At 40.9% G+C, this 14,578-nt stretch overlaps 1 protein-coding gene across 2 annotated transcripts in view; it reads right to left on the bottom strand.

Moving 5' to 3' along the window:
* Positions 1-1,063: 1,063 nt before the first annotated feature.
* Positions 1,064-14,578, bottom strand: part of LOC124038191 (synapse differentiation-inducing gene protein 1-like) — a 33,269-nt gene continuing 19,754 nt past the window's right edge. For both annotated transcript variants that reach the window (XM_046353735.1, XM_046353736.1), the window contains exon 4: positions 1,064-3,995. In XM_046353735.1, the coding sequence (XP_046209691.1) occupies positions 3,837-3,995 (159 nt within the window). In that variant the 3' untranslated portion in view covers positions 1,064-3,836. The remainder of the gene's footprint in view (positions 3,996-14,578) is intronic.

The following is a 14,578-nucleotide window of genomic DNA, read 5'->3' as shown; positions in this document are numbered from 1 at the left end:
ACCCGTATACATGGATGGACGCTTATCCCTCTCTGTCACGGATGCCATGGTTGCCCTTAGTTTGAAGATGTTATCCGGAGACAAGTGTTTTTTACAACAGGCTTCTGTGTTCTCTTTTCGACCCCTCTGCATATTTGCATTTAAACGTGATATTTTTCTCCATCTCCTTAGCTATCATACTCTTAATTGCACCAGGCATTCCACTGATTTCAAAACTGGGCGGCTAAACCAACTATTCGTATTTATTTGTATTTACAGATGGCATACAAGTTTGTTATTAAGGCACGTGAAAGTTCACATGTTCCAAAAGGCAATTCTGCCCAAAAATTATATATATATTTTTTAAAGTTTATGTTCAAATGGCTCTCCTGTGAATTAGTGACACGCGACATACACCTAGTTTCATAAAACGAGTCACAAATGTCAAACTGCTGCAAAAGCTAATGTAAACCTGTCTGTCCCTCTGTGTCTCCTCCTCAACAGAGCCCAGCCAGGCCCAGTTTTTCTGTGGAAGAAAACTCAATCACTGTTCATTTACAATTAATGAGCCTTGGGAGAAAAACAGCTGCTGTCATTCATCGACTAGATTCCTCCTCGCCACAAGAACCACACCATGTGATGAATGGTAGCAACTTCTAATTTCATTCACTTTTTGTTGCTACCAGCAATGATATGTATTGTAGCTAGTGCTACTATACATCTTTTGTCTAACCTATCAAATCTCTGGAGCCGAACACTGTATTTGACTCAATGATTGACATTGAGAGTTAAGTGTCAAATGGGGGTGTTGTGCTAATCGACATTTGAATTAAAACACATCTCCTTTTAGATCTTACCCTGCCAACTCTGCTTACAGTACACAACCATAATCAATGCCCTTCACATGTTTTAGAGGATACGACAATGCAGATTTGAATAGACTGCGCAATCATCATCTCTGCTTTTCAAATCAGATGTCCTGCTAGTTAACAAAAACATTATTGAAGCCATTGTGCATTAAGCTAATTACCCATCTTCCCCCACTCCCTCAGTCCCCCGCTCTCCAACCCTCCACCATTTCACCCCTTATTAGATAGGGTTGTGGGCTGCTCTTAGCACACAGATGTTCGCAGCAGGCGTTTATCCCTATTGGCAGCTCATTGCCTTGGAGTTGCTTGTTAGTTTTCTGCTGATAAGGGGCCCTCTGTTTAACAATGAGAGCTCTAATGCATTGTTCCAGTGCTGTCAATACATGTTAAAAGTCCCTGTATGGTCGAGTCCAATACTTTGATGGCCAAATGCAAAAGAGTGTCTCATCTGCTTCTTTATCTATCGTAACACATGTTGGAGGTCTAGACAATACCGATATTGGAATAGGCTATTGATTTCCATGGTTATTGTTGCAATCCAATTTCCCCGTGCCTAAAAAAGGGTATCTTAACCATTCCAGTCTATAGCCAAAAAAACGCTAGGTGGTAGGTGTCTTCTTTACCATCAATCCTCCTTGCATTTACAGAATGGCTGTTGTTATTGCCTCTGCTGGGTTTCCGAGCCCCTGTGATTCAACCAGAGTCTGATAGCCTATTGGTATTATTTCTATGGTTATGTATTTTACTTCTCTATTGTCTTTCTCTCTGCGTTGTTGGGACGGGCCATGTAAGTAAGCATTTCACTGTTAGTCTACAATCTGTTGTTTAGGAAGCATGTGACGAATACAGGTTGTTTTTAGTACAATACCACTGAGTCTCTCTCATGTCACATATAGTTATGATACAACTACACCCCCCCCAACATTGAAGTCTTGGCAAGCACATAGAGACGCGTTAATTACAGCCAGCGGAACATCCGCTCTGAGCTGAATTACGTTTTCATTAATTAGAGAGAAACCCGGCCTCCCTCTGATCGTGTCCACAGGGTCCCACTCACCAAACCTCCAATCACCCAATCCCACACTCTCATATCATATAGGAGGGACAGAAGAAGAGGGGTTGGAGCAATTAAGGTGCCCGCAATGTCATGTAAAATGTATAAATCATCTGGGCGCCTGGCAAGCTAATATTTCTGACAGGCAGTGAGATGTTTCTGCTGCCATGAAATATGCACAGTGCGTGCAGGTGATTAGTCATTCTTGGGTGCAAGGCTGGGTGTAATAGAGTTGCAATAGTGTGTGTGCAGTGGAGGAGAGGATAGGGAGTTAGGGGAGTGAGTGGAGAAACCTGATGCTTGAGCAGGGTCCATAATGTAGGTCTATATTGACCTCAATAAACACTCTGTAATCTTTTGGTGTGTTCAAGTAATATTTTTGTTTGTTAGAAGCCTTTACATTGCACATATTATTTTTTTGAAAGTATTTTATACTGTACAGTATATGCAACAAAATAGCCTAACCTGCAAGACCATATTACTTAATGTGGTAATACTGTGTGCATGAAGGAAAAAAACTATAGTTTTAGCAGCTGAACTAACCCAAGTCAGGCTGTGAAATCAGCCATTTTTTTATGGAAATACATTTAATTTGCAAGCACTTTTATGTCAAACACTGAGTCCAATGAGTTTCCCCCCAAAATTGACAGTTTTGACATATTAATAATTACATTTGTCCTACTTCACACATGTACAAGTGTGTATTATACATATGTGTGAATTGGAAATGTGTTTTTTGCATAACTCACTCCCCCTGAGACACCCTAGGAAAGTGGGGTCACAGCCAGAGATCAGCCATTATTGATGGCAATTCTGGAGCAATTAGGGTGAAGTGCCTTGCTCAAGGGCACATAGACAGATTTTCACACCTAGTCGTCTCAGGGATTCGAACCAGCAACCTTTTTGGTTACCGCCCCAACCCTCTTAACTGCTAGGCTACGTGCCGCCCATACATAGTAGCAGTATACAACAGGAAAATAAATAGTATTGCAAAAAAAAATATTGCAGTTAGGCATGTATCGAGGTATTTACAGCATGGCTTCTGCCTCCAAAGACTCGTCTGCTTTCTCTTCCTTAGTGATTTGTGCCTATCAACATGGAGGTATCTCTGTGTAAGCAGGTTCTGTCAGAGAGCTGCAAGCCTGTGCACTTGATGTCCCTGACGAAACACAAAAGCATGTTGTCGTAGGGTTACAACAAAGCTCCACATTTCAGGTGTGTGGCATGTGTTAAAAAATATTGTGCCGTGAGGACACATCAGTTCTCCCTTGAGATAATAGGACCACCAAGATACTGTATTAGAGTGCAGTATATAGACCATCACCTTACTTAATAAGTGAGCTGCAGTGTCTACTATGTGACTTCCACAGATCAATTCAATGTGATGTAGATTACATGTATACAGGTTGAATGTATGGATGAGTGACAGCTTTAAAAGCACTTTTATCCACCCGCTTTATACTCGACAGGAGCTGCCAAATGTGACTGATAGTGTGGTAAATGTAGCTGAACATAAAGCAGCCCACTCCACAACTCACTGTTAACCGAGCAGAGAGCATGCCCCGTAAACGAACACTACGCCCTTGGTACAGGTAATATTTAGTGCAGGTTGGTCTGACCTCTCAAAGGATGTGTCTTGCCTTGGTAAAACTCACACACCAATTTTAGACATCTGAAGAACAAAATATTCAGTTGCGTATGGAACGACTAAGAGTTTCCAGTTTTTCTTTGACTTGACCATTACAAGACTATTTTCCATATCATAACCCTCTTATGTTACATCCCATGAATTGAGTCAACCATATGGCCAGGTTCTGTTCATCCTGATAGTCCCATAGTTTGCAGGCCTAAATTCCATTGTTAAACTGCCCCCAAGTGAACCACTCCCCCAGCGCAATCAGTCCTGTAGTGCAGGGGGTGGGGCCAGGGCAAGGCTACAAGTGGTGGTTCTTGGAGAGGTATGCGATGAGCGCTACAGCCAGGCCCACATATATGCCTGTCCCGATGGTGATTGACAGCACAGCCAGGAAGAGGGCACGTCTGGAGCTGGAGCTGGCCAAGTGGAAGTCCCCCTTAGACACTGCCTTGTTCGTCTGAGAGAGAGACAGAGAGACAGAGAGAGGAGGAGACAGAGAGGCAAGGCGGGGAGAGATAGACAGACATAATTACTCAATTAATAGGAGGAAATGAAACAGTAGATTGGCCATTTTCCAGTGAGATGTCTGGGGGAACTTGTGGGGTCTCTCTGCAAAACATGGCAACACACAAAGGATAATAATGAAATCACCTGAGACTCAACCCACCAATAGGGCCTGTAGCCTTTTGAAGTGCACAAGATGTTACCAAGATTAACGAGGGATATTCTGATTAATACATTTCTGTCTCAACAACCTAGAGGTATTCCTTATCATTTCATCTACACTGTACATATCTTCCCTGACACACTTCTCTGTGAACTATTAGCCCTTATTACCTTGCTGAGGATCATTCTGATGTATTATGTAAAGGGGAGGGGGAGTTGGATTGTTAGCAAGCAGACCTTGATCTTTTATTTTCAGCATTATGGGTGGCCATCAAAAGATTGTCTCCAGACAGGCTCTCTAACATTGTTAATTGTGCACATTTGAACTCAAAGACATTTATTAATGAACCAGTCCTTATTTAAAGATTCCAGACGAAGTTCATCACGAGGTGGGTAGGGGCTGAAAGCTGGCCCGAGGTTTCAAAGAACTGTTCTGTGGTCACTGGAAGGTGAAGACAGGAGATGAGAGGATTGTGATGTTTTAATCTTGTAATTTTCTATATTCAGACAGGTGCATAAATGGAGACTCATATTTTTATGTACAGTGAACACAATGTATCAGCGAAATAACGAAGGGCTCTTTTCAATCTATAAAGCGTTACAGATTCTGTCATTTCGAATTGAGCCGAAATATGGAGTGTTTACCGTGAATGCAGTCTCCAATGAAGCAGAAACATTGCTTCTAAATTTCAATCACGCTGTAAAGCTGAACTTCTGCGATGCGGATCGAATAGAGCCCGAATTACATTTTTTTTATAAGAACTTCCACCACAACTACTGTCTCTACCGCTGTTTTCTGTCAAATGTTTTGTTCCTTCTCAAATACCTTTCCAATTTAACTAAGAATTTGCCTAATTATATAATTCTGAGTGGAGATATTAGATTAGTTTCTAATTCTTTTTAGGGGCGGAGGGAAATCTACAACCCTTATGAAGCTTGCAATATCTTTGTTCATATACAGTGCAGTACAAAACTGCTTCTCACTGAAGAAACAAACCTCTGCTGCTGCGTCAGAGGAAGTGAAATGGTTCCTTGGAAGTTGTGGGAACGTACATTTTTGGTTTCCCAAAAACAACGAAGCCATAAGTGTCCTGACCGGTAAAACATAACGTTTTTTAAACGTTCTGAGAACATTTAGTCTGTCCTGGGAAAGTTATTTTTTAGGTTGCAGGGAGGTTCTGATAATGTTTTACTATGATTCCTTGAAAGTTTTATTAATGTTCTGAGAACAGAAATAAAATAACTTTCTGAGAACACTACTAGCTTAATTATGGTTAATGGTTTTTAACTCCAAGCACAGATAGGACACATGTAAATTAATTTGCTTTAGCATTAAACATGCAAACACATTTATTTACTTTTGTGTCAGTGAGATTCAAACCTATGATACTTTGATCTCTAGCCATGGAATTAGTCCAATGCATCACCAGGATGGAGCTGTTTTTCCAAACTCATACAAAGCTGCTCATTTTAGTCTATTCAAACAGATGAAATTCCAAAGGAAACAAGAACGTATTAATATCACAGATAGAGTATAGAGTTTTCTTGATGCTGAAAACCGAATGTATGTTTTTAAATAATGTTTGAACGTTCTCTGAATGTTACTAAAGTTTGCTTGTGGTTTTTATGGAATGTTTTCTTAACATTCTCTGTACAATTTGAGAACTTTAATTTAAATAGAACCATAAGGAAACATTACACTGCAGTACTGAAATTCCCACAGAGGAACGTTGTTTCTTAATGTTCTCTGAACTATTTGAGAACATTCCCAATGTTAAACCAGTTGGAGAACCTCCCTAGAACATTACCAAAATTGTATGAAATGTAACCATGTTTGAACTTTTAGGAAACGTTCTGTTAGAGTAATGAAATACCAAGAAAGAAACGTTATTTTGTTCCTTAAAATGTACTGAGAATTTTCCAAAACCAGGCAACTATCCTGCACCGTTCCCAGAATGTTGTTGGAAGGTTGTATGCAAAATAACCATAGAACCACACTCTCACCAAGCTCTAAGAAACATATGGTTCTCAGCATGTTATGTGCTTGCTGGAATGTCATTCTGTGCAACAGGTCCATCCTTGTCATGGCAATTTAATTTTCACACAAAACAGTGCCAAATAACAGCAATGTTGGAATCATTGACATATGGTTTAATCTTACCAGTGTACGAAGAGACCATAACAAATGATATTCAATCACAGGAAGGGATATAACACCTCTGTGTTAGGATCTGTGTAACTTTTGGGATCTTTCATAAAAGCCAGGCTTTTAATTCTCAACAAAACCAGGTTTCTATTCTTGCACAATCATATAAACTAACTAATACCCAATAACTGAACATGCATTCTCTCATACAGTTCCCTTTTTAACACCAAACACATCACTGGTGTGTGTGGCTAAAGCGCTAAGGCAGCAGCTACTCTTCTAGACAAATGTAGGCAGTTACCATATATAGGATCCGAGTGCTCTGGAGCAGGTTTTCATCAAGGATCTCTCTGTACTATGCTCTGTTCATCTTTCTCTAGATCCTCAGATCCTGCACGCCCAATTTTTCAGTTTTTGATTTGTTAAAAAAAGTTTGAAATATCCAATAAATGTTCCACTTCATGATTGTGTCCCACTTGTTGTTGATTCTTCACAAAAAAATACAGTTTAATATCCTTATGTTTGAAGCCTGAAAGCAGTACCGGAGCACCAAGTATGGGACCAAAAGGCTACTTAACAGCTTCTACCCCAAGCAATGGGACTGCTGAACAACTAATCAAATGGCCACCAGACATTGACACCCCTGCACCCCCCTCCATTTGTTTTGTACACTGCTGCTACTCGCTGTTTATTATCTATGCATAGTCACTTCAATCCTACCTACATGTACAAATTACCTCAACTAACCTGTACCCCCGCACAGTGACTCAGTACCGGTACCCCCTGTATATAGCCTCGCTATTGTTATGTTATTATTGTTTTATTGTTATTATTTAGTAAACATTTTCTTAACTCTTCTTGAACTGCATTGTTGGTTAAGCGCTTGTAAGTAAGCATTTTGCGGTAAGGTCTACACTTGTCGTATTCGGAGCCTGTGACAAATAAAGTTTGATTTGGCTAGTTCAGGATATTTACGCCTCCATATATCCACTAGTGATTTCCTTTACGACCCATGAAGGTATTTACAACCGTATTATAATCTCCCACCATAGTAATAGAGTCTTGTATTGTTTGTAGGTTTGATCAATTATTTTATATATTTTCAAAGAAGCGTGGATCATCATCATTTAGACCCTTTAGATTAATGAGCCTCTTAAAGAAGAAGTTACAGGTCTGTGAGAGCCAGAAATCTTGCTTGTTTGTAGGTGACCAAATACTTATTTTCCACCATCATTTGCAAATAAATTCATAAAAAATCCTACAATGTGATTTTCTGGATTTCTTTTCTCATTTTGTCTGTCATAGTTGAAGTGTACCTATGATGAAAATTACAGGCCTCTCTCATCTTTTTAAGTGGGAGAACTTGCACAATTGGTGGCTGACTAAATACTTTTTTGCCCCACTGTACATGCTGGTACCCCGTTGTGACCATTTTCCCCAGCATCTCTGAGCAGTCAGACCTTTTGATTATTTTGTGCCGCCAGGGTCACAATCCTTTGCCCCCTATCTGATTGTCAGAGTGTGACCCCCTCTCCATGGGTTACTGCAGCTAGTGTTGCCAGCACTGCCACTACCTGGTTGGTAGTCTCCACCAGAATTCCCACCGGCTAGGAACAAGGTCATAAAAGTTCTCATTAGAATATTCCTTGAATATTATGCTCACCCACCCGGGGCTTTGGCTTTGTTGGACCAACCCTGCCAGGCAGGCTCAAATCTGGAGGGGCGGTGCTGCTTAGTGGGTCTCTGACCGCGTTCATCTTTCTGCCTTGGCTGCGTATAGGCTACTTGCAGTAGGCCTAAAAAAACAGATGAGGACTTCTCCTTAGTTTGTGGGTCGCTCAGGTGGGTGTCTAGGTATAGGGTTGGGGACCGTTCCATCATGATAGGACAATAAATAAATATACTATATTTGTAATTTATTAAAACATTTACTGTGTATCGCATAACTGCACAAAATTGAAAACTCTCTCTGTCACAACTTCTGCTCGCAGACACACATGGGCTCCATTTTCCTTTTTCACTCAACTCACCACACTTTCTCAATCACAAAAACACACACCCCATCTTCCATCACAACAACACTCCCCCCACATATACACCCGCACATACCCACATACTGTTCCTTCTATGTCCTCTGTTTTTATCTCTACCATGTTGATTCCTACCTATTTTCGGGCTTTTGAGTACTTTTGTGTTCCAGTTCCTTATATTTTAAGATGTATTATTTCAATAATTGTCCTTTCGTCTAATGCTGTCTTTTATCCATTTATAAATATTATTTTACAACATTCTCTATCTTGAATGGTATAGTGTATTTGTAATTTATTTCTTTATCAATTATTGTATTTTATTGTTTTCCTGTTTTTATAACAATCCCTACCATGGATAGTATTCGACTCCTCTATGAGAACTATTATCGAGAATAGCCATGGAGTAGTCTTGGTGTCTCAGAACAGTTGGTTATCAATGTACAGTTTATCAACTACGAGAGCTACATGTTTCTATCACTTTGAAGAGTGGGTAGAGAACTTAGCGCCGTTCTGAAATTTCCTTCAGGAACTGATCATTCATGCGCCTGAAAGGAAATCTTAACGCTACAGCACACAATGACATTCTAGACGATTCTGTGCTTCCAACCTTTTAGCAACAATTTTGGCAAGGCCGTTTCCTGTTTCAGCATGACAATGCCCTTGTGCACAAAGCGAGTTCCATACAGAAATGGTTTGTTGAGTTCTGTGTGGAAGAATTTGACTGGCCTGCACAGCGCCCTGACCTCAACAACAGCCCTGACCTCAACAACAGCCCTGACCTCATCAAACACCTTTGGGATGAATTGTAATTCCAACTGCGAGCCAGACCTAATCGCCCAACATCTGTGCCTGACCTCACTAATGCTCTTGTGGCTGAATGGAAGCAAGTCCCTGCAGCAATGTTCCAACATCTAGTGGAAAGCCTTCCCATAAGAGTTGAAGCTGTTATAGCAGCAAATGGGGGACCAATTCCATATTAATGCCCATGATTTTGGAATGAGATATTCAACGAGCAGTTGTCCACATACTTTTGGTAATGTAGTGTATATAGAATTAAAAACATTACATTACATTTCGCAACAGATTTCACTACACATTAAGTGTACATATCTCCTCAGACCACCTTCTACTGCCTCTCAACCCTCCTCTCCAGGCCCTTTCTGCATCCTTTGACTACTTCCAGGCTGGGCTCCCTCCCCTCCGTGGCATTACATATCTACAACACAAAATCTGTGTGTATGTGTGTGTATAGTGCGTATGTTATTATATGTGTGTGTGTGCGTGCGTGTGTGTGTGTATATATGCGTGTGTCTGTGCCTGTGTGTGTCTCTTCACAGTCCCCGCTGTTCCATAAGGTGTATTTTTGTATCGTTTTATTTTAAATCTTATTTTACTGAATGCATGAGTTACTTGATGTGAAATAGAGTTCCATGTAGTAATGGCTCTATGGAGTACTGTGTTCTCAAGTCTGTTCTGGACTTGAGAAGAGACCTCTGGTGGCATGTTGTGTGGGGTATGCATGGGTGTCTGAGCTGTGTGCTAGTAGTTTAAACAGACAGCTCGGTACATTCAACATGTCAAAACTACTCACAAATACAAGTAGGGATGAAGTCAATCTCTCCTCTACTTTGAGCCAGGAGAGATTGACATACTGATGTTAGCTCTCCGTGTACAATACTGGGTTACTCCAGTTTAGTCTCCTTGCTCAATTTCCACAATATTCATTACAAAATGTAGTTGAGGTTTAGAGTTTAGTGACTGATTTGTCCCAAATACAATGCTTTTATAAAAAAAAATATTAATGACTAACTTATTTATTGCCGCCCATTCTGAAACTGACTGCAGCTCTTTGTTATGTGTTGCAGTGATATCACTTGCTGTGATATCTGACGTGTATAGCCAGCATACATAGAAACACAGGCTTTACTCAGAGCCAGTGGCAGGTCATTAGTAAAGATTTTAAAAAGTAAGGGGTCTAGATAGCTGCCCTGGGGAATGCAGTATTCTACCTGGATTATGTTGTAGAGCCTTCTATTAAACACTCTCTGTTCTGTTAGACAGGTAACTCTGAATCCACAATATAACAGGCAATGTGCCCTAACACATACATTTTTCAGCACCAGATTATGATCAATAATGTGAAAAGCTGCACTGAAGTCTAACAAAACAGCTCCCACAATCTTTTTAATTATCAATTTCTCCCAGCCAATCATCAGTTATTTGTGTAAGTACCGTCCATGTTGAATGCGCTTCCCTATAAGGGTGCTGAAAATCTGATGTTAAATTTGTTTACTGTGAAATAGCATTGTATCTGGTCAAACACCATTTTTTCCAAAAGTTTACTTAGGGTTGGTAACAGGCTTATTGGTTGGCTGTTTGAGCCAGGAAAGGGTGCTTTGCTATTCTTGGATAGCAGAATAACATAAGGCTCCTCCACACACTTTCCCCCATGGCCCTGCAATACAAACTCAATTCAAAAGGATTTATGTAATGCTTTTTGTCAGTACATATATTTCAGTCATTGAGCCCAGGCAGCATGGCAGCAAGTTGTTTTCTCCTGTTCTGTGATTAATTTATATATTACTGACATATAGCTACCTCAGCCATGTTCAGACCTGAGGAACAGAGAATGTGGTTTAGCCACACACATCGTCTGGATTCACAAACTGCAGCCTCAGTTATAAGCTTTCATGAAAGGCTAAGTACAGTATGTTCAAAAACATGAGTGAACCACGGTTCAAATGTGCTTGAATCATTTAGGACATTACCTAATTGCTCACTATATCAACAAGACTAACCCTAGCTGTTGTGAACATAATGATACTCCAAACCGTAACAGGTTTTATAGAAGATTCACTCTCTTGCCCACATTTCTGACTGACAAATATACTAAAGAGGCACTTACAAGACAGACCAGGAAGAAGACTAATAACATGCAACGTAATAATCACTTCATTTTCAGATCGATTAAAAACCCTCCTACTTTGTGAAATTAAACATTGGTAATATGAGTTTAAACCTAGTACTCATTACAGATAAGGAGATATACAAAATGAGATAATATTTGAAACAAAATGAGGCATGATGATTTCTCCAATTAGTCAAAAAGCATTGTTCATGGAAGCAAAGGATTAAGTTAATTAAAATAATGATTTTCTGCTTTTGCTGCTGCTTTGTATTGAGAGGTCAAATTTATTCTCTAATATAATAGATTACATTTACAGTGTCTGGGCGGACAACCCACCCCTAACACACACACATTCTCTGTCCAACTCCAAACAATGCTACCATGAGGTCCAAAGGCTGATTATTATCCCCTACGTGGGGATCCCTAATCCATGGTTAATCTGGGCTTGATGGTATTATAAAAAAATCAAAAAAGAGAACTCCCACCCACTGCCCCCACCATCCTCCAAAATATAAGCCTCCACAGAGACCTTAAAGATCAATAGCAGACCTGAGCAGAGTAACTGCAGGCCATGTTACAGATTTAGTGTGCATCGAGCTGAAAGTTTGTGGGCCTTGGTCCCAGTAACAGGTAGCATTCTGCCCCGCTGCCCAAGTGACATCTAAACTCTGAAGTTTTTTTGATTACTCTCTGTGTTTGATGTAACACACATTCCCCCAGGGGGAGGGGAAGCCGGGCATAGACACAAAAATTGACCTTCACTACCTTTAATATATATATTTAACCTTTATTTAACTAGGCAAGTCAGTTAAGAACAAATTCTTATTTACAATGACTGCCTACCCCGGCCAAACCCTAACCCGGACAACGCTGGGCCAATTGTGCGCCGCCCTATGGGACTCCCAATCACGGCCGGTTGTGATACAGCCTGGAATCGAACCAAGGGTCTGTAGTGACACCTCTAGCACTGAGATGCAGTACCTTCGACCACTGCGCCACTCGGGAGCCCGTCTGTCTTCATCACATAGTGAGGACACATGCACAGTTGAACCATTCGCAGAGCTATGCGACGGTAATAGCCTTTGTTAACAATTGATCTGTGTTGTTATGTCTATGACGTTACATACAGTATTTGAAACAAAAGCCGAGTAATTTCTGCATGCTTAGAAAGGTCAGCAGGACATTGTTGTTTTGGCTGCAGTCGACCGAATTGTAATGAGGACAATGAAACATTCCGTTGGGCCTGAAAATGACTGTTTATGAATATACAGTATGAGAGACATCTCTATAGAATGGCTTCGATGTTGTTGTATAAAGTATAAGACAGTGAGATCAAGATTCCTCAGTAACTCTCAGGAGCCCTTCAAAAATAAAGTCTGTTTCAGATGACTGACAAATGCATGAAAATGAGCCACAGTGCTCCCAGTTTGTGTCTCATCATTCTAACTATCATCTGTTTGAACTAGAGGATGCCACACAGGGTGTTGTTGAGTCTTGGGAAAATCTTACAGACACAGTCCCATTTTCCAACCAGCCCTCCATAAATTGAACGAGCATACTAAGTATGCAAATAGGATTAACAATCCTATTGTTCTGCGCAGGCGAGAAATAGTTATTTTGTAATAACTGGTTCAATTCAAGTCAGCATAATGAGTTCAAATCAAATCAAAGCAAAAAGGAATGAACCACTGAGCAACTGCAGTTCTTCAGATGCAGTACGGAGAAGGAGAGGAAGAGAAACCGCAACATCATTTTGCGACTGAGGATGAACGTTTTATTTTTAGTTTTTTTACAAACACATTACACAATTATCTTCTACCCTTGTGATCTGAAGGTGTTTCCTTAAAAAAAACTTTTGCATTTCAAAAACATACTTAAATACAGTACTCCTACACTATTTTCCACAGGGACATAAATGTACTGTATACACTACGTGAAAGTATAGAGAAGTAGGTCATTGTGGATAAGAGGAAAGGACATACAAGCCCATCCATGGTATACAGCAAATAAAGAATCTGTGCTTTGTGGATCATCACCATCATCGCCCAGGAAAGGTATTTGTTCCCAGCTTATTCCATACAAGGCCCACTCTCACACTCTCTCTAGCCAAAATATTATATAAAAAGCTTACTCCATTTGTATGGAGTAAACTCTAAAACCAGTGAATCAGATTATGCACACTGGTTTACTAAAACAGATTGTTGCAGTTTGGTATCGGAAACAGTGAGAGACCTCCTCTCTAGGGAGTCGCGACATATTCAACTTTGCCCATGTGATAGTATGGAGCTTAATTAAAATAAGATCTACAGTATTAATGTCTCACGGTGACTAAAAAAACAGGGGAATTATTCAGCTGCACATATTGTGTTTTTCCATCACACCATTTGTATACACAAACACCTTATTCAGAGAATAACAATGACCTGGTATGCTCAAGGAAAATAGATAAATAACAATTCCAATACAATAATCCTTGGCACAACCAATGACTCAAATCACAAAATCTGCCAATAACAGAAGAAATGTTTGAGAGGTACAGGTAATACATTTACATTACATTACATTTAAGTCATTTAGCAGACGCTCTTATCCAGAGCGACTTACAAATTGGTGCATTCACCTTATGACATCCAGTGGGACAGTCACTTAACAATAGTGCATCTAAAACTTAAGGGGGGGGGGGGGGGGTGAGAGGGATTACTTATCCTATCCTAGGTATTCCTTAAAGAGGTGGGGTTTCAGGTGTCTCCGGAAGGTGGTGATTGACTCCGCTGTCCTGGCGTCGTGAGGGAGTTTGTTCCACCATTGGGGGGCCAGGGCAGCGAACAGTTTTGACTGGGCTGAGCGGGAGCTGTACTTCCTCAGTGGTAGGGAGGCGAGCAGGCCAGAGGTGGATGAACGCAGTGCCCTTGTTTGGGTGTAGGGCCTGATCAGAGCCTGGAGGTACTGAGGTGCCGTTCCCCTCACAGCTCCGTAGGCAAGCACCATGGTCTTGTAGCGGATGCGAGCTTCAACTGGAAGCCAGTGGAGAGAACGGAGGAGCGGGGTGACGTGAGAGAACTTGGGAAGGTTGAACACCAGACGGGCTGCGGCGTTCTGGATGAGTTGAAGGGGTTTAATGGCACAGGCAGGGAGCCCAGCCAACAGCGAGTTGCAGTAATCCAGACGGGAGATGACAAGTGCCTGGATTAGGACCTGCGCCGCTTCCTGTGTGAGGCAGGGTCGTACTCTGCGGATGTTGTAGAGCATGAACCTACAGGAACGGGCCACCGCCTTGATGTTGGTTGAGA

Source organism: Oncorhynchus gorbuscha, linkage group LG06 (genome assembly GCF_021184085.1).
Source record: "Oncorhynchus gorbuscha isolate QuinsamMale2020 ecotype Even-year linkage group LG06, OgorEven_v1.0, whole genome shotgun sequence".
In the NCBI taxonomy this organism is placed as follows: Eukaryota; Metazoa; Chordata; class Actinopteri; order Salmoniformes; family Salmonidae; genus Oncorhynchus; species Oncorhynchus gorbuscha.
The sequence above is the reverse complement of the archived record's forward strand: the minus strand, read 5'-3'. Positions and strand labels throughout refer to the sequence as shown.